Raw genomic sequence first — 17,331 nt, forward strand, 5'->3', positions numbered from 1 at the left:
TTGTAAGATGTGGATAGAACACAACTTTCTTTGGTGGAGCTGATGTGAGGATCAAGTGAGTTAATATATGCAAACTATTTAGAACAGCAGAAAGTGCTTTCTGTGTTCGATGCTATCGTTGGTATTAGTATTATTATAAGAGGTTGCACAGCAAATGGCAGAAATTGCAAAGGTGGCAACGAATATCCGCAGTTTGGGAACACAACATCATCGTATCACAGAATGCTTGCAACACCCTGGGGAGGTGTATGTGGCAACGAAGCCTCTATTGTGGAATCAGACTTAGCTCAGAAAGGCCAAGCCACTTTCCCAAGGTCACACAGCAGTGGCAGAGCCAGCGCTCAGAAGCAGAGGGCCCGGCTCCGGTGCCCCGGTCTTGACAGAGCATGAGGTGGGGACGCCAGGATGGCTGCATCAGAGAGCAGATAAGACTGGAGAGGTGGACCAGGTCACTGACCCATCCCGTCCCAGAGCCCAGAGCTATGTTCGTCAGCCAGCCCCTGTCCCTGGCACCTAGGGCCGCCAAACACTCACCCTGGCCAGTCCCCTGGGTTATTCATTAAGCTTCATTTCACCATCCTCACCTCCAGTTGTCCCCAGGGAGAGGGACCAGCGTGGGGAGGAGGGATGGAGCCTCAGACACAGGAGAGGAGTCCTCCCGAATCACATTTGGACTCTGCATCCTACACTTTCCAGGCCACGGAGACCCAGATGCATTCACCACGTTCAAGAAGTGGGCCTGGGGCAGTGAAGCAAGCAGTGTCGCTGGTGATTAAGCCAGTGGCCTCCTAGGTTGAGACCCTCTCTGGGTTCGAATGACTTATCTTGACAAGGCTCCGAGAGTCTGAGACCTCAGCTAAGATGCTATGTTGTGCTGGATGTCGGGAGACCCAGGTCCACCTCCCAGCTGGCTTTCTGAATTAAGCCATTCACGTATGCATTCAGCAAACAGGACTCCAAACAACCAAAATCTAGACCCCCCAGGAAAAGAGAGATGAAGACAAATAGATATTCCTGGCCCTCCTGGCTTAGAGTCAACATGTCAGTAAGCAGATACAACGAAGTGTTACAGACGCGGCAACAGGAAAATTTAAATCAGAACAACAATAAAACGCCCTTCAAAAACAAAAAAAAACAAAAAAACAAAAAACTATTGAGTTGGCAAAGAATTTTAAAATGCGTAAAAGCAATAACAACCGGGGCTGGTGAGTATGAGGGAAAATAGGCACCCTCCCACGTTGCTGGTGGGATCAGAAATTGCTACAGCCTTTTGGAAAACAGATCTGTCAATATTGATTACAACTGGGTAAATACCTATTCCTTTGACTAAGAAATCTTAATTTAGGAGATTTATTCACTAAAATAAAAAGTGCCAGAGGGTAGGGATAAGAGTAGGAGAATGTTTCTTAGAATCCTATTCAGAAAAACAAACAAACAAGCAGAAGACTGAAAGCTTGGACGCCCTTGAATTGGGAAATGGTTGACTAAGTCATAATATAGCCTCAGCATGCAATTTTATGCAGCCATCACAAGGAATAAATTAGATCTAAATCTATTGGCCCACAGAGATGTTCACAGTGCATTGTGAGAAAAGGAAAAAAATATATACGTACGGTGGGTAACGACTTTTTTTTTTTTGTAACAAAGAACAGCGACCAAAAATGCTTAAAATACCAGTCTATGTAATACCTGAGGCTTGTGGAGAACCGTGCTGATCACACTGGTTGTCCCCGGGGCGTCTGGGGAAGTGGGGATGAGGAGGAGAAGGGTAAGGAGGCAGGGGCCATGACAAAATCGTGGATGGAAATGTCCCATCACCTGCGCCGTGCAGTAGGCTAGCCATTCATCAGCTGTGGCTACCGACCCCTTGAAACGTGTTGGTGCATTTGAAGAACTGAATTTGTAAATTTTGCTTAATTTTTATTAAATTTAAATACTGCAAGTGGCCAGTGGTGGCGAGCTTGGACAGCACAGGTCTGAAAAATCTGTCTAGGAGATGGTGTGGCCCCAACATAGCCAGGTCATTGTCACCGGGGAAGCGGGGAGCGTTAACCGATCCTTCGGCTTTGTGTAATGATGCCCTCATCCCAAGCAGACAGATTTGAGTGACCTGCAGACAGAAAGACAATTAAAAGCAGGGACAGTAAGGACCCCAAATTAACACACCTGGGTCCATGGGGCGTACAGACGGACGCAACTTTAAAAAACACCACACCTGGGAAGAAAAGGAGGAACTTTACACTGAAGACACCTGATAAACACGACTTGAACCAGGAGGTGAGGGTCAACCTCAACAGTGGTGAGTCGTGTTGGTAGCTGACACGGTCTTCGTGTGACGTGCTGAGAAGAGCACCTGACCTCCGTGGTCTTCCTCCCCAGATCCTATAACCCATTCTACTCACGAGGAAAAAACAACAACAAAATCCACGACCAGTACTATTCGAAATGGTCAAGGTCATGGAAAACTAGGGAAGTCTGGGGAACAGTCACAGCCAAGAGGAACAGAAGGAGACAATAATAAAATGCAGTGTGCTATCCTGGTTGGGACTCGAGCAGAGGGAGGACATTAGGGGAAAGCTAAGGGAGTCTGCATAGAGTATGGACTTCAGTGAATAACAGTGTATCGATATTAGATCTATAATTGTGACAAATGTACCATATTAATGGTACTGTTGTTAATAACAAGGGAAGTTGGGACCCAGGAATCCAGGAAGTTCCCGTACTGTCTACAGTTTTAGAGTTCATTTTCTGTAAATCTAAAACTATTCTAAAATAAAAAGAGGGTTCTTTTAAGTCCCTACGCCCAAACCTGCGAAAGCAGTGGGAAATAACAACAACCCCAACAAGCGAATTCTTTGCAGAAAGCTTCTCTTCAGCGAGGACTCAAATAATGAGGCTGTTTTTATTCTCATTAATATAGAACTTCATTGACAAAAATCCCGTGTTTTACAGCAGAGAGAGAAACAAGCCCAACCCTTGGACAAAGATGTGGAGAAGCTAGCGGAGGACAGAGAAAAAGCTGGAAAAGACATTGGTCACAACCATTAGATAACGAAGGCGCAGTGAACACGAGCTATCCCAGGACCATCATCCTAACTTTTCCCCTTTTACCAGCTATTTGTCTGCATGACTGGGAAAATGCATGCCATGAGGCATGTGTGAGGGAGGAATAATCTTTTGAGAATACTAATGATCGCTCCCTCCCCCTTACTTCCCCCCCCCGGGGGAAGAGAGAGAGACAGAGAGAAAAAGAGAGACAGAGAGAAAGCAAGCAAGCGAGCAAAAAGGAGTCCTGATTTGTAGGATTTGCTGATTTTCCTGGTGTCAGTACTCCCACAGTGGACAGTTTCAAGCAACCAAAGCTTTAATCACTGGCTCACATATGTCCTGCAAAGTGGTAGGAGTCTAGTCCTGAGCTCCACTGCTGGGGGAATGGAGAAGGCAGGCATCCTACAAACAGGAGTGCTTTTTTGCCTCTGCGAATGGAAGTTACAGCAAACTAAGACAAAGAGTTTATTGCAGCAGCACAACTCAGGGGGAAGCCACCTCGAGTTTCTAACCATTCTCTCGAATGGTTGCCACGGGCCCCAGACTATGAGACAAGGACCCACGTGGCTGGGAATGAGGAAGGGCTCCAAGGCAAGCTGGGGTGGGGGGCGGACAATGGAACCATTCAGCACCCACCCCGTACTGACTTGGCCCCTGAATGTCCCTGCCATCCCTGGTGAGAAAGGGAAACCCCTCATTGCCTCCAATTAATTATCTGCTTGAAATAAAAATTCAGCCAAGTTAGGGGGAAATAAAGAAGTCTCCATGGAGTTTGTGGTCTGAGATTTAATCCTGCTGCAAATATCTTGATTTTTCTATGAACTTTGGACAAAATCCCTAATAAGCCCTCTGGACCTAGCCAACTCCACCTATCACATGTTGACTGATAGGTGATGATAAGCCCAAGGGGGAGGCCCAGTGTGGCCATGGGGCTCTGACCTTGGCCGTGGCCAGTTTTAGCCATAAGGGCCCACCAAGAGACTGTTTGCAACGTTTTCAGATGACGCAAAAAGGGGAGGCATCACTGCAGACGGCGCTGTCGAATGACCCAAGAAGGGGTTACAAAGTCTCAATCAAATCAAATGATGGACTGAAGCCAGGTGAACGAACACGAAAAGGGCTGGATGCCAAGTCCTACAGTGGAAGCCACAGAGGTCAAGTGCATCAGGTCCAAAACAAGATAGCTCTGATCGGATTGGGTTAATTTCACCAAGAAAAAAAATCTTTTAACTTCCCTGGAGGTCAATTGAGTAGCAGCTGGATATAGAACAATAGGCTTTTTAGATAAAGCACATGTCGCCGGCTCGGGATTAATTAATTTCTCCTGGTCATATTAACAGAAGTAGAGAAGATAGAATGAGGGAGGTATTAGTCTCATTCCATATTACCCTTAGGCAAAGTCTCTCAACCTTGACGCTCATGACATTTGGGACCAGATAAGCCTTTGTGGGGGGAGGTGGTGCTGTGCTGTGCCCCATAGCATGTTGAGTGGATGGAGGCAAGAGTGCGGAATCCAGCAGGGAAGGAAGGGGTCAGTACAGACCTGTCCTAAGGCTGCTCACAAGCCCCTGGGAAGAGACTCCAGGGGCTGCCAGACTGCAGAATCGCAAAGAGGTACCAACCCAGACCTGACGGGGAGGAAACATGAGTGAGGAGGGAAAACTCAGGGAAAGGGGACCAGAAAGTTTGGGAAGGTCCTTGATTATAATAACGAAACCAAAATTAATCATAATAACAGCTACCATTCTTTGAGCCCTTATTCCGTGCCTGGCACTGTGCTGATTGGTCCCCATTTCTGGGGGCCAGAAACCGAGGTTAAGGGAAGTTAAGTGACTCCTCTGAGGTCACACCTGGCTATTAGTTTCAACCCAGGTGTAATGGACTCAGGAGCCAGAGACCTTAACCAATCAGCAGACTCCAGGGCTGGATGTGCCAGCCACAGTGGGCAAACAGAGATGAGAGCTGCCTGTTCTTCTCAGAGCTGCAAAAACAATCAGAAACCCCACCTCCCACAGCCAAGGACACGCTGATCTGGCCAACCTCGGGGACACTTCTGGGGAGGGTGTGATGTAATAGAGCCAGCAGGCAGACGGGAGGGTGGCAACTTGCCCAAGGTCCCCCAGGCAGACTGCTGCCCCTCCTGGGACTGTGGGCTCTGCCCTCACCTTTCTGTGTTGGAAAGACCCAGGCCTCCGTTTGCCCATCTGCTAAATGGGAGAAGGTGACATTCACTTTCCTCTCCTACTTCTGAAGATCTTTTAGAGGAGGACTAGATGGGAGAGAAAAGTCCTTGTGCCCATCACCCAGAGCTAGGGACTCAAATGCCCTCTTGAGCACCAGAAAATAAAGATGACCATCACCTATTAAAATGCCCACAAGTCACTGGGCACTATCCTTATAACTTTACACCAATTAGGTTTAAATCCTCATAACAAATCTAAGAGGTGGACACTACTAGCAGTTAAAGAAACTGAGGCACAGAGAGGTTAAGTAACTCATCCAAGGTCACCCAGCAAGTCAATGACAAAAGCTGGATTAGAACTTGGGCCTGTCAGAAAAGTGACTCACTTGCTATATGAAAACTGACACACGTTGGGATGCTGGAGTCACAGGCCCAAACTGATCCCCCTGATATTTGCACCATAACGGCTGCCAGCCTTCGCCCAAGACCCTCCTGCAGCTGCCTGGTCAGAACGTCCCCATCGCACGGCCACTCTTTCAGCTTCTGCTGCATTCGCTCCTCTTGGGTGAGCCCTCTGCCCTCCTAGAGTCTTGGGTTCCCATCCACATGCATCCCCACATGTACATATTTCTTTTTTTTAAGATTTTGTTTATTTATTTGAGAAAGAGAGAAAGAGCACAAGTGGGAGGCAGAGGGAGAGGGAGAAGCAGACTCCCTGCTGAGCAGGGAGCCCAATGCGGGGCTCGATCCCAGGCCCCTGAGATTATGACCTGAGCCGAAGGCAGACCCTCGACCAACTGAGCCACCCAGGCGCCCCTCCATATTTCATATATATATTTAAAAATGAAGATATGCCCAGATAGCAAATGTGTATCCACTGCTGACCGGATAATGAAATGTGGCACATCTATACAACGGAATGTTGCTCAGCCACAAAAAGGAACAAAGCACACACTACAGTGTAATGTGTCTTGAAAACACGGTGTCGAGAGAAAGAAGCCAAACACGAAAGGCCACGTGCCGTATGGTTCCACTGATAGAAAATGTCCGGAGCGGCACCTGGGTGGCGCAGTCGTTGAGCATCTGCCTTCAGCTCAGGGCGTGATCCTGGCATTATGGGATCGAGCCCCGCATCAGGCTCCTCCGCTATGAGCCTGCTTCTTCCTCTCCCACTCCCCCTGCTTGTGTTCCCTCTCTCGCTGGCTGTCTCTATCTCTGTCAAATAAATAAATAAAATCTTAAAAAAAGAAAAAAATGTCCGGAACATGTCCGGAACAGAAGAATCCAGAGACAGAAAGCACACTGGTGATTGCTGGGGGCTGCAGGGAGGGGAAAAGGGGAGCAACTGGGAATAGGTGTGGGGTTTCTTTGGGGTGATAAAATGTCCTAAAACAGATACTTCATAAATGGGTGAAGTCTAGGGTATGCGAATTATATCTCAATAGAGTGATTGTTTTAAAGAAAGGATATGCTCAGACAGGATGTCAACAACAGGGATGTACATTTTGCCTTCTTCCTTCTTGTCGGTCCTTATGTGATTGATTTTCTGAATGCGGTGGTTTTCGAATCACATCAGGGATGCATTCTTGTTGAAACAAATGGGGCAATATACAGAGGTCTCCGGAAGGACAGAATCGTCTTGTTCTACCCCTTGCGGCTGCCTGCCCTCCCCCGGTCACAGTGCTGCCGCTGGGGAGAGGAGCCGAGCCCAGCAGTATGAGACAGTCGTCCCCCTGGCTGCGTGGATAACCTCACATGGACATAGCACCCAAAGCCTACATCTGGGTCCTCTGAACGTGACCAAGCTGAGCCAGGTGCCCCCCACCCCCCGGCCTCCACCTGCACCCTCGTATCAGCCCTGTGTCCGCAAAGAACGCGGAATTCCTGAGCCTGTCTGCTCACCTGTGACATGGGACTCCAGGTGCCCACTCACCGGGCTTCGAGAGTTCAGTGAAACCCCACGCAGCAGCACTTGGCAGGGTCAGGCGCTGGCGTGGGCTCGGGCAATGTGAGTGCTGACTGTAAGCGCTCAGATGCACACAGGGAAGCCGTGTCTACATGGGAACTTCACGATGCCCATGTGGCTTCACAGTCCTGCCATCGTGTATCTCCGGCGCATGCGCGACGCATGCGCGGGGACGTGCCGCTGGGGAGGGGGCTTGGGAGTGCCTGTGGAGGGTCAGCTTGTCCCACAGAGAGGGACGGCTGTGCGGGCTGTTTGTGCCCTCACTGCCCTCTGTCTCATTGCTATTCTCGTCCTGGCCAGCCGGACAAGAGAGCTTTGTTGAGGGGACCAGGAAAAAGATCCGGCCGGACGTGTTTGGGCACACCACCCCTGTGGACATACAGACCCCTGCACACAGCCGCGGGCGGACAGGAGGCCTGGCACCCGGCGGGGAGTGAGTTCAGGTGCATGTGATGATGAAGACGATGACGATGGCTGCTAACACTTCCTGCACTCCGCTCCGGGCCCCCACATATACATTATTATGTCATCTCAGCCGAGGAGGGAAGCTCTGTTTTCATCCCCATTTTACAGATGAGCAGAGGGAGGCTCCAAGAGGCAAGCTGACCCGCCCAGGGCCACCGAGCTGGTAAATATGGCAGAGTCCAGATTTGAACCCTGAGCCTCCTGGGTCATACCCACAAAGCCATCTGCCCCTTCAAGACAACAGAGTCGTAAAGGATGACAGGGAAAGGTCAATCACATCGCAGCAGGCAGACTGGGTTCAAATGCCAGCTCATCTCTCTTACTCGCTGGGTCTCAGCCTCCCTTTCTGTAAAAGGAGGATAATAAGAGAACCCGCTTCCTCCCGTGGTTTGTTTCCTGGGTATCTACTATGTGCCAAGCACAACCAGTGACGTGAGGTGCACTATCTGGCGCCATCCTACTGCAAGCCCTTGGGAACAGTCCTCGGAAAGCTGGTATTGTTCGCACTTGCCAGTGAAGAAGCTGAGGATGGGGAAGGGGAGGGCTGAATGGGGGAGAGACAGGAGGAGGCTGCCAGCAGAGGCGCAGCCAGCTTCCCCTTCTCCTCCTGGCAGCCCCCGGGCTGCGAGCCAGGGGGCGGGGCTGGGCGGGGGCGTGGCCAGCCCTGGGCCCCCCATTGGCTGCCGGGAGGCGCCCTGGGAATAAAGCCCCGGACCAAAGGCCCAGATCCGTAGCCCCTGGGACGATTCAGGAGACCTTGTACTTGTCCCTCTCCCCTCCATCTGGCCCAGGACTCTACTCAGTCTATACATCTAGACCATCTCCAGTCTATCCCTTCCCGGTTTGCTCCCTCTGTGCCGACCGCCCAGCTCCACCACCTTGCAGGTAAGTACCCCCTCCTCAGCCCCACCCCAGTCTGGAGTGCCTGCGGCCAGGGGCGGGGGGGTGGGGGTGGGGGCTCCAGGGGAAGAGGGGGAGGTAGAGTCAGTGGAGCACAGAAACCCATGCTTTGAAGCCAGACTGGCTGGGGTCAGCATCCAGCTCTGGGCCTCAGTTTTCTCCTCTCTGAAATGGGAATAATAACAGACCCTTCCTCATAAAGCTGGTGTAAAGGTGAAATGAGATCGCGCACTTAAAATGTCCAGCCCGATATAGCAATAGCCCGTCTTTATTGAGCTCTTGCTATGAGCCAAGTGAGGGGGCAGTGACTTCTGACAGAGAGGGTACAGGTAGGCAGACAGCTTCCAGCTGGAGGGAGTGGTGCCCTCCTGTAGGGGTGTCCCTGCCCCTCACTTGACAGCATCCATGCTGCCAGCAGACACTGGTGGGGGAGGAAGCTTCCCAAATCTACCCGAAAGGGCTCTTGTGGGGGATGCCTCCCACTCCCAACCAGGAGAGCTCCCTGAGGTCAGGGCTTGGCAACGTGCACAAGGTCCGCTCGGCCAGAACCGGGGGTGCCACTGTTTCAGGGATAACCTCCAGGAGGTTAATTAAAGTTAATTCAAACAGATATGGGGTTGCCTCTGTAATACGGTGCCTCCAATCCCTGGCTTTTGTTCAAGAGATCCAGGGGAGAGATGGTATCTCTTTGAGCCGCCCTCCCAGACCCTGGATGTTAGTCAATTCAGACAGACATGAGCTATCCCTGTTTGGGGGTGCTAAGTTTGGCGGGGTGGTCAGGAACCCCACTCCTCACTTTTCTTCCTACCCAGGCAAATCTAGCCCAATCTGGGAGTGGTGATGGCCTAGGGCTAGGGCCGTCCCAGGTGGGGTCATTGGAAATAGGGTGGGACTGCGGAGAAAGAGCCAGTCTTGCTTGGCCTTCTGGAATGGGGAAGGAGGTGGGGGCCGCCAGATAGGCTACTCACCCAACCACCTGCTGATCAAATTCTGGCTCAGCCCAAGTTAGAATCCAGGAGAAGAGGAGGAAAAGGGGCTGCACGTATGTGACCAGACTCTGGGTGACGTCAGCTTCTGTATCCCCCCCGAGTCAGTCCAGACAGGGAGGCCTGAGCCACGCGCGAGGTCCTGGAGAGAGCCTAGCTCTGGAGCCAGACTGTCTGAATTCCAATCCTGCCTCTCCAGCTCACTAGCTGTGTGGCCTTGGGCAAGTCACATTAAGATTCTGCTCCTTATTGCTGTGTGAGGAACTGCCCCAAGGTGTAGCGATCTAAAACCACAGTAGTCATTGTATTGCCGTCTGTCGTCTGTCGTGGCTCTGGGGCTTAACCGGTTTCCGCAGGCAGTTCTCACTGGGGTCTCTCGGATGGCTGCAGTGTGATGGTGGCTGGTGATGTCTCAAGGTCACCCCTCATGTCCCACAGGTGATGCTGGCCATCCGCTGTCAGGTAGGGCATCCAAGTGTGGCCTCTGCGTGTGGCCTGGGCTTACTCCCATCACGGCAGCTGGGGTTGGAGACGGAGCTGCCCAAGAGAGACAGCCAGCCGGAGGCTATGTCCCCTTCTGAGACCTCGTCTTGGGCGTGGGGCGGGGCCGGAGCCGGCTCACACCAGCTCTGGAGAGCACACTGGGCCGTCTCTTCCCAGCTCCACACTCGATGACATCTTGTTGGGAGCTTGCAAGTGGCCTTGGTGAAGGTACAGCACAGAAGTGCACACACGGCAAATCAGGGCTTGATTTTTCTTTGCAGAGTCCGTTGTTAAACATTCACCAGCGCTGTGCTGCTTGGAAGCCACAGAGTGTCCCTTCCACTGGCAGCCACAGATCACCCCCTCCTCCAGGGTTCAAGGGCAGGAAGCACAGACCCTGCCTCTCACTGAGAAACGCATCAAAGTCTCATCAAAAGAGATGCATGTGGGATGGGAAGAGCTTGCGGTGGCCGTTCTGGGAAACACAATCTGAGACTTGTTCCCCATCAGGGGAATGGGCTAATAACGCACCTCCTTGGATTGTTAAAAGGATTAAATGCATTAATATCTGTAAAGCTTAAAACAGCGGGTGATACATGGTAATCACTTTAGAAGCGATTATGACATAATATAATAATGATTATAAAAAGCTTTCTCTAACTGGGGATGGGGTTTTCCAAAGGTTAGTATGAAAAAAATACATGCATTTAAATAGATAATTCCTATACACGCTAAAACATTCAAACAGCACAAAAGGGGTGCCGAGTGCCAGCTCTCCCCAGAAGCCCCTTGTCCTAACGAGTTTCTTGTGTGTTTCCTGAGATGTTCTATGCACGCAGAAGCTTGTGGATTGTGTGTGTGTCCCTGAGTTTTTGCACAAATAAACTGTACCTGCTGTCCTGCCCCGTTAGCACTGAACCATCTTGAAACTCACTCCGAATCAGCAACTGCAAATCCGTCTCCATCTCGCTCCCCTTGAAAGGTGCAAGGTCTGAATGTTATTTCTGATGCTCACAGATTCCCAGCATGGTGTGTGTGTGTCTGTGGTGTCCTGGTCCCCATTTTACAGAGGAGGCAGCTGAGGCTGAGGGGGGATTGCTTGTGTGATGTCACCTGGTGAGTAGGTGGCTCAGTTGAGATTTGAATTCGGGTCTCCAGGATGCTCCTTTTCTGGGCTCTTTCCTCGGCCTCGTGGGAAGCGAGGGGAGGGGTTACTCGCAGGCACGCTGAAGGCTATGTGGCAGCGGCTCGCACCCCGGCCGGCTCTCCTGACCACCTGGGTGTCCTTCCTTCCTCCCAGCGATGATGTCTGGAGAGCCCCTGCACGTCAAGACCCCCATCCGTGACAGCATGTCCCTGTCCAAAGTGGCAGGCACGAGCGTCTACCTCAAGATGGACAGTGCCCAACCGTCAGGCTCCTTCAAGATCCGGGGCATCGGACACCTCTGCAAGATGGTACGGGATGGGTTCTGCATCACCTGAGTGACGGTGGCGGGTCCTTTCCCCTCAACAGGGCAAGGCCAGTGTCCTGTGCTGACCCCCACGATGCCTGAGGATCTGCTATTAGCACTCCCTCTACAGAAAGGGCGCCCCCCCCCCCCAGGAGAGTCCCCTCACGGCCTGATCCGAGCCATCATTTGCCTGCTTCCCCCTGCCCTTCCCTGAGCCAGTCTTTTTGGGGAGGGGCGATGTCACCTGAGAGGCTAGGGCAGTACTGTGTATCTCGGAATCACTGGGAAGCACTCCAGGTGGGAGGGGAGAGCCCAGGGGAAGACTGGGAAGTGGGCCTCACCCTCCCGCCTTGTCTCCACAGTGGGCTGAGCAAGGCTGTGAACATTTCGTCTGCTCCTCCGGTAAGTGGCCTGCATGCCCCCTGCTGTGTGTCCCTGGGCCAGGTGCTCCACCTCTCTGGGCCCTGGTTTCCCTAGCAACGAGCTATGACAAACATCTGCAGCAGCCCCAATTTGGAATTCCAGGGGGAAGGTGAGCAGTCACTCAGGGAGGTGTTCAGAGCCCCAAGGTTGGGGGTGAGCAGTCCCAGTTGGGCTCCCAGGCCCTCCTGTGCCGACACACTTTCCACCCCCGTCCCTGACAGCGGGCAACGCAGGCATGGCAGCTGCCTATGCCGCCAGGAAGCTGGGCATCCCTGCCACCATCGTTGTGCCCAGCACCACACCTGCCCTCACCATTGAGCGGCTCAAGAATGAAGGCGCCATAGTCAAGGTGGTGGGGGAGGTGAGTACCGACCCAGGGCCGGGGCCGCGGAGGGCGCCTGGCAGCAGGACAGGGTCCCCCAGCCTCTCACCCCTCCCCTGCGTTCTTGCAGATGTTGGACGAGGCCTTCGAGCTGGCCAAGGCCCTGGCAAAGAACAACCCAGGATGGGTCTATGTTCCTCCCTTTGACGACCCCCTCATCTGGTACGTGGAGCCCAGAGTCCCCTGGCGCGGGGGGTGTCCACCTCCTACACCACTGGGTGGGCCCCTGCCACAATGCGTGTCGTCACAGCCCTGTGCACAGCTGTTGTACGTGTGTGCCCGCCGTCAGGCTCGGCAGCAGGTGCACACACACGTGCGCCACTACCCATCCCCCGCGGCCGCGAGTGAATGTGTGAGCTCAGATGCACAGGGATCTGCAGCCAGGTCCCCAGAAAGCTGACCCCAAGATGAAGATTCCAGGGAAAGCACTTTCCCTGGGTGATGATGCATTAGAGGAGGAAGGGAGCCGAGGCCAGAAGGGAGCGGATAAAGGGCTCTCGTGGGCAACCGCGGTGGGCAGCTGGAGCTTACTCCCTCAGAGGCCCCAAACCAGAGGGATCCAGGTGCAGGAGAGGGTGCTGGGGATCTTAGACACCCACTGCCACCATTCTGGACCCCCACATTGGTGGAGGGCCGCTCTCCAGGGATGTCATCTCCTGCCACATCTGCAGGCAGCTCCAGTGGCCAGAGGAAGCCCTTGGGTAGACACGCAGAGGCTGACAGCTGGAAATCGGGGTGGAGCTGGGGCGGAGGTAACTAGCCCAGAGCCCATCAGCTGCCTGGATGAGGACAAGTGGCATCTCCGGGACCCCTGCGTGGGGTCTCCAGGGAGCCCGGCCCTGACCTGCCCCCTGTCCCCCCCTCCAGGGAAGGCCACACGTCCATCGTGAAGGAGCTGAAGGAGATGCTGAGCACAAAGCCAGGGGCCATTGCGCTGTCGGTGGGTGGCGGGGGCCTGCTGTGCGGAGTGGTCCAGGGGCTGCAGGAGGTGGGCTGGGGGGATGTGCCCATCATCGCCATGGAGACTGATGGAGCCCACAGCTTCCACGCTGCTACCACCGCTGGCAAGCTCGTCTCCCTGCCCCAGGTCACCAGGTGAGCAGCGGGGCTGCCTCCGTCGGGGGTTCGTCAGCCTTGGGAAGCCCACCTTGGCGCTGGCTGTGAGGCACACCCCCATGTCAGTCCCATTTTACAGATGAGGAAACTGAGGCTTTGGTCACTTGCCCAAAGTCACACGGCCATTGAGTGGTACTGCTGGGACTGAACCCGAGTCAGCGTTGACTCAGTACCATGGACATCATGCTTCCTCACACCAAGAGTCCAAGATTAAGCATTTATCAAGTGCCCTGTGACAGGGTTTTACACACCTCATTAATTTGCCAGCCATTTACTGGGCCCCTAATACGTGCAAGCACTGCTGATCCTGGGGCAAAGCGGTGAATAAACACGGCCCCTGCTCCCTCGGGTTCATTTCATATCCCAGCCCCGAACTGTTGACAGATGGCAATTAGGATTAGGTTTGGCACATTATACAGGAGCCCCAAATAACAGTGACTTAAACCCAGATTGAACTTTGATTCTTCTCATATAAAATGAAAAAACGTCTAGAGGTAGGCAGTCCAGGGGCTCCATGAAGTCGGGGGCGCAGGTTCCTTGAGTTTGTTCATCATCATCATCATGTAGCCTTATGGCCCAAAATTGCTGCTTAAGTGCCGACTATCACACACACACTCCATCTGGCAGGAGGAGAAAGGGAGAGCAGAAGTGATGCCCCCTCCCTTTAAAGACAGACACTGTACTTCCACTTACCTCTCATTGGCCAGAACTTAGTCACACGGCCACAACAACTGCAAGGGAGGCTGGGAAATGTCTTCCTAACGGGTCTCCACGTGTGCAGCTACAATAGATATTGGGTAGACAAGTCCTTACCACAGATAGGGAAGACCGAGTCCAGGATTCTGGATTCCTGAGACTGGCACCCAGGAGCTACCATGTTGGGCTCTGATCCTGCACTGTTGGGACTGAGGAAATAATTGTGGGGTGCCTACCGTGAGCCACACACTGGGCATAGGGCTAAGGTGGTTCAGGCCCCAGGTGCTCCTGGGTGAGCTGGGAATAGAACCGATGATGACTCCAGGGAAGGTGGGGGGAGTGAACGCACTGACTACGAGTGCAGGTCCTGGAATTACATAGATCCTGCTTGAGGTACCTGCACCACCACTCCCTAGGCACATAACTTTGGGCAAGTGACCCACACGCGCTCTGCCTTGGTTTCCTCTCCCATAAAATCAAACCAATGAACAGCAAAACAGTTGTGAGAATTAAATAATGCTTGCCAAATCCTTGGCACCTAATAGTTCCTCAAGACATAGTCACTATGCCTGTGTCATGGGGGAGGACCCTTTCAGAATTCCACATGGAACCACGGGACTGAGTGCTCTCCCTGGAGGACTCCTTGGAGGAGGTGGCCTTAATCCTGAGCCCTGAAGGACAGCGCAAGACCTGGGCAGGCAGAGTGGTGCTCAGCTTAGTGAGGGTTAAGTGGGTGGAGGGGGACAACCTGCAGCAGGGACTGGGAGTCCTTTCGGGGAACCACAAGGGGGCCTCTCTGGCGTTTGTTCCTCAGTCAGTGTTGAGCACAATATGCTATTTACCCCCAGTCAAGCCTCTGTGCCTTATTAGAAGACAACACTTGGTCAGGGAGCCCTTGGGACCTTTCAGGGCTTTACACCTGCCCACGGACCCCGCTTCCTTCCTCCTTCTCAAATCCATCTTTCTCTTTCTATCCCTCCTCTTCCCAATGTCTGCCTCCCTCTACCCACCTGTTTCCCCCATTCCCATCCTCTTCTCCATCCCCACCTCTCCCAGTGTGGCCAAGGCCCTGTGCGTGAAGACCGTGGGGGCTCAGGCCCTGAAGCTGTTTCAGGAACACCCCATCTTCTCTGAAGTCATCTCAGACCAGGAGGCTGTGGCTGCCATTGAGAAGTTCGTGGGTATGTGCCAAGTCCGGACCTGCTGGTTCAGGACTTAACTGGCTGTCCACGTGCTGTCCTAAGACATCCCATTCACTGTAAATTTTCTTCACAGTCCTATCTCCCATCCCTTCCTAGAACTTCCCATTAATGAAAGATAATACAGTGCAGCAGTAAAAATAGAAAGGCCAAAGCCACAAGTGAAGAAGTAAGCCTGACCACCATGACAGCAGGGAATAATAACTGTTTAAAATGTGAGCTCTGAGCTTCCTCGTAGTCGGGGTGAAAAAGGAAAGTATGGGCCTCAGGGTTGGCTTCAGAAATGGGTCTGTAAGTAGGCTGGACTCCTGGGTTCAGCCTAGGACAGGGATGGTGCGCTCATGTGTGCACGCATGTGCGCGTGCGCACACACACACACACACACACACACACACACACAAAGGTAACCACTAACACTGCCACTTAATCTCCTGCACTAACACTCAGTCCGGCTCATCAACCATGGCCGTCATGCTCAGATGACGACTCAAGCCTTCTCAACACCGCGCTCAGGCAGTTACAATCATTTTATCGGTGCGAGCCTCATAATGAAACCTGGCCGTGGATCAGGACTTAAAGGTCGACCTGGGGTAGTGAGGGGAGGTTTGGCCCGGGGCCTGAGTCCTCAGGCTTTCCCAATGGCCCGACAGTTCCCCTGAACCCTGCACCCAGACCCCACCCTCATCACCCCCTCCTCCGCAGATGACGAGAAGATCCTGGTGGAGCCCGCCTGTGGGGCAGCCCTTGCCGCCGTGTACAGCCGCGTGGTTCAGAAGCTGCAGGGAGAGGGCAAGCTCCGGGCCCCGCTGTCCTCCCTCGTGGTCATTGTCTGTGGGGGCAGCAACATCAGTCTGGGCCAGCTGCGGGCCCTCAAGGAACAGCTGGGCATGAAGAACGGGTTGCCCAAGTGAGGGCCCTTCCCTGCCCATCTGCCTCTCCTCCCAGGGGGACCCCTGGGGGAGCTGGAGTTTTATCCAGCACCTCGCTGTAAATATTCTTCTTGTGTCTTCCTGGGAGCCTGAGGCCCGGGCCAGCCGGTTCCCTTCCTGGTCGCATGGGCCCTGTGCCAGGGGCTGCAGCTCCGAGGTGGAACCGGCTCGGCAGCCAGCAAGGCTGTGAACGGAGCCTCTCTGTCCCTAGCCACCGCGGCTCCGTGAGGGCCGCCCACGTGTCCCATACCAGGTCCCCGGCGCCGGTGGGCGGGAGGGATGGGGACTGCGGTAGGACGGGCCTCCTCCCTAGAAGGCGCACAGGGCCTGGTCCAGGACTGAGAACCACCTGTCCTCTCCCGCAGGAGGCGCGGCCTGGCCCCGCCCCCCAGGCATTTTTCTATTTGCAGACTTTTTCATTGAAAAAGAAAAAAATGTATTTATGAAATGAAGATCCTTTGAGTTTCTCCTTTGTCACCCTCTGCCTCCCTGCCTCTCTTCCTCCCCCCACCACCTACCTGCTTGTAGTCCTAACCCCTGCACCCTGCCTCCTGGAACCCTGGAGCCCAATGGACATGGGGGCCAGGACCCTGCTCCCTGCTGGGCTTGTGATCCAGGGAGGGAGGGAGCTGAGCAAGAGCTGGGGCAAGGGTTGCCTCCACTGGAGGCAGAACCAGCCCCCAACCTGAGGCAGATGAGGCTGGCCTCATTCTGACAGGCCTGATACCGGAATGGCCTGATCACAGAACCACTGGGAGCAGAGTAGTGAGCCCCCCATCTCCGGGGGTGTGTAAACTGACAACGGACACCCATCTCAGGGACTCGGAAGGAGTGGCCTTGAAGTGCCATGCAAACCGTCTCAGACATGAAAGTCTGCCCTCCAAGGAAAGCGTGTGCTGACACCAGCACACGGAAACAGAAGAGGGCCTGCCGGGACTCCTCGAGGTCTGGGAAGGGACACCAGCACACCAGCCATAGCAGCCCCACGTGATTCCCTGAACCCCCAAGTTCCGAGTGAAGCCTGAGACCCCTCTAGCCCCTCAGGATCTGACGCAGATCCACATGGGCCTGCAGAACCCCTACCCACCCCGACAAACAGCAGGGG

The 17,331-nt window shown here is 53.6% G+C and overlaps 2 protein-coding genes across 11 annotated transcripts in view; one reads left to right on the forward strand and one right to left on the reverse strand.

The window, feature by feature from the left end:
• SDSL (serine dehydratase like) overlaps window positions 1-7,337 on the reverse strand; it is a 37,898-nt gene extending 30,561 nt beyond the window's left edge. For all 10 annotated transcript variants that reach the window (XM_044389883.3, XM_044389884.3, XM_044389882.3 and 7 more), the window contains exon 1: window positions 7,133-7,337. The gene's annotated coding sequence lies outside the window, so the exon portion shown is untranslated. The remainder of the gene's footprint in view (window positions 1-7,132) is intronic.
• Window positions 7,338-8,382: 1,045 nt separating this feature from the next.
• Window positions 8,383-16,678, forward strand: SDS (serine dehydratase). The gene is made up of 8 exons (XM_026514932.2): window positions 8,383-8,546; window positions 11,331-11,485; window positions 11,844-11,883; window positions 12,126-12,265; window positions 12,357-12,448; window positions 13,154-13,381; window positions 15,155-15,279; window positions 16,000-16,678. Exons 2-8 carry the CDS (start codon window positions 11,333-11,335, stop codon window positions 16,206-16,208), a joined length of 987 nt encoding a protein of 328 aa, XP_026370717.1. The 5' UTR covers window positions 8,383-8,546; window positions 11,331-11,332; the 3' UTR covers window positions 16,209-16,678.
• The last annotated feature ends 653 nt before the right edge of the window (window positions 16,679-17,331 follow it).

This window comes from Ursus arctos, unplaced genomic scaffold (genome assembly GCF_023065955.2).
Source record: "Ursus arctos isolate Adak ecotype North America unplaced genomic scaffold, UrsArc2.0 scaffold_34, whole genome shotgun sequence".
In the NCBI taxonomy this organism is placed as follows: domain Eukaryota; kingdom Metazoa; phylum Chordata; class Mammalia; order Carnivora; family Ursidae; genus Ursus; species Ursus arctos.

Excerpts from the sequence above, each read along its gene's own strand:
- SDS (XM_026514932.2), top strand. The coding sequence starts at position 11,333 with ATGATGTCTGGAGAGCCCCTGCACGTCAAGACCCCCATCCGTGACAGC. Across the intron at positions 13,382-15,154 it reads TCCCTGCCCCAGGTCACCAG|TGTGGCCAAGGCCCTGTGCG; the intron begins GTGAGCAGCGGG and ends CACCTCTCCCAG. Across the intron at positions 15,280-15,999 it reads TGCCATTGAGAAGTTCGTGG|ATGACGAGAAGATCCTGGTG; the intron begins GTATGTGCCAAG and ends CCTCCTCCGCAG.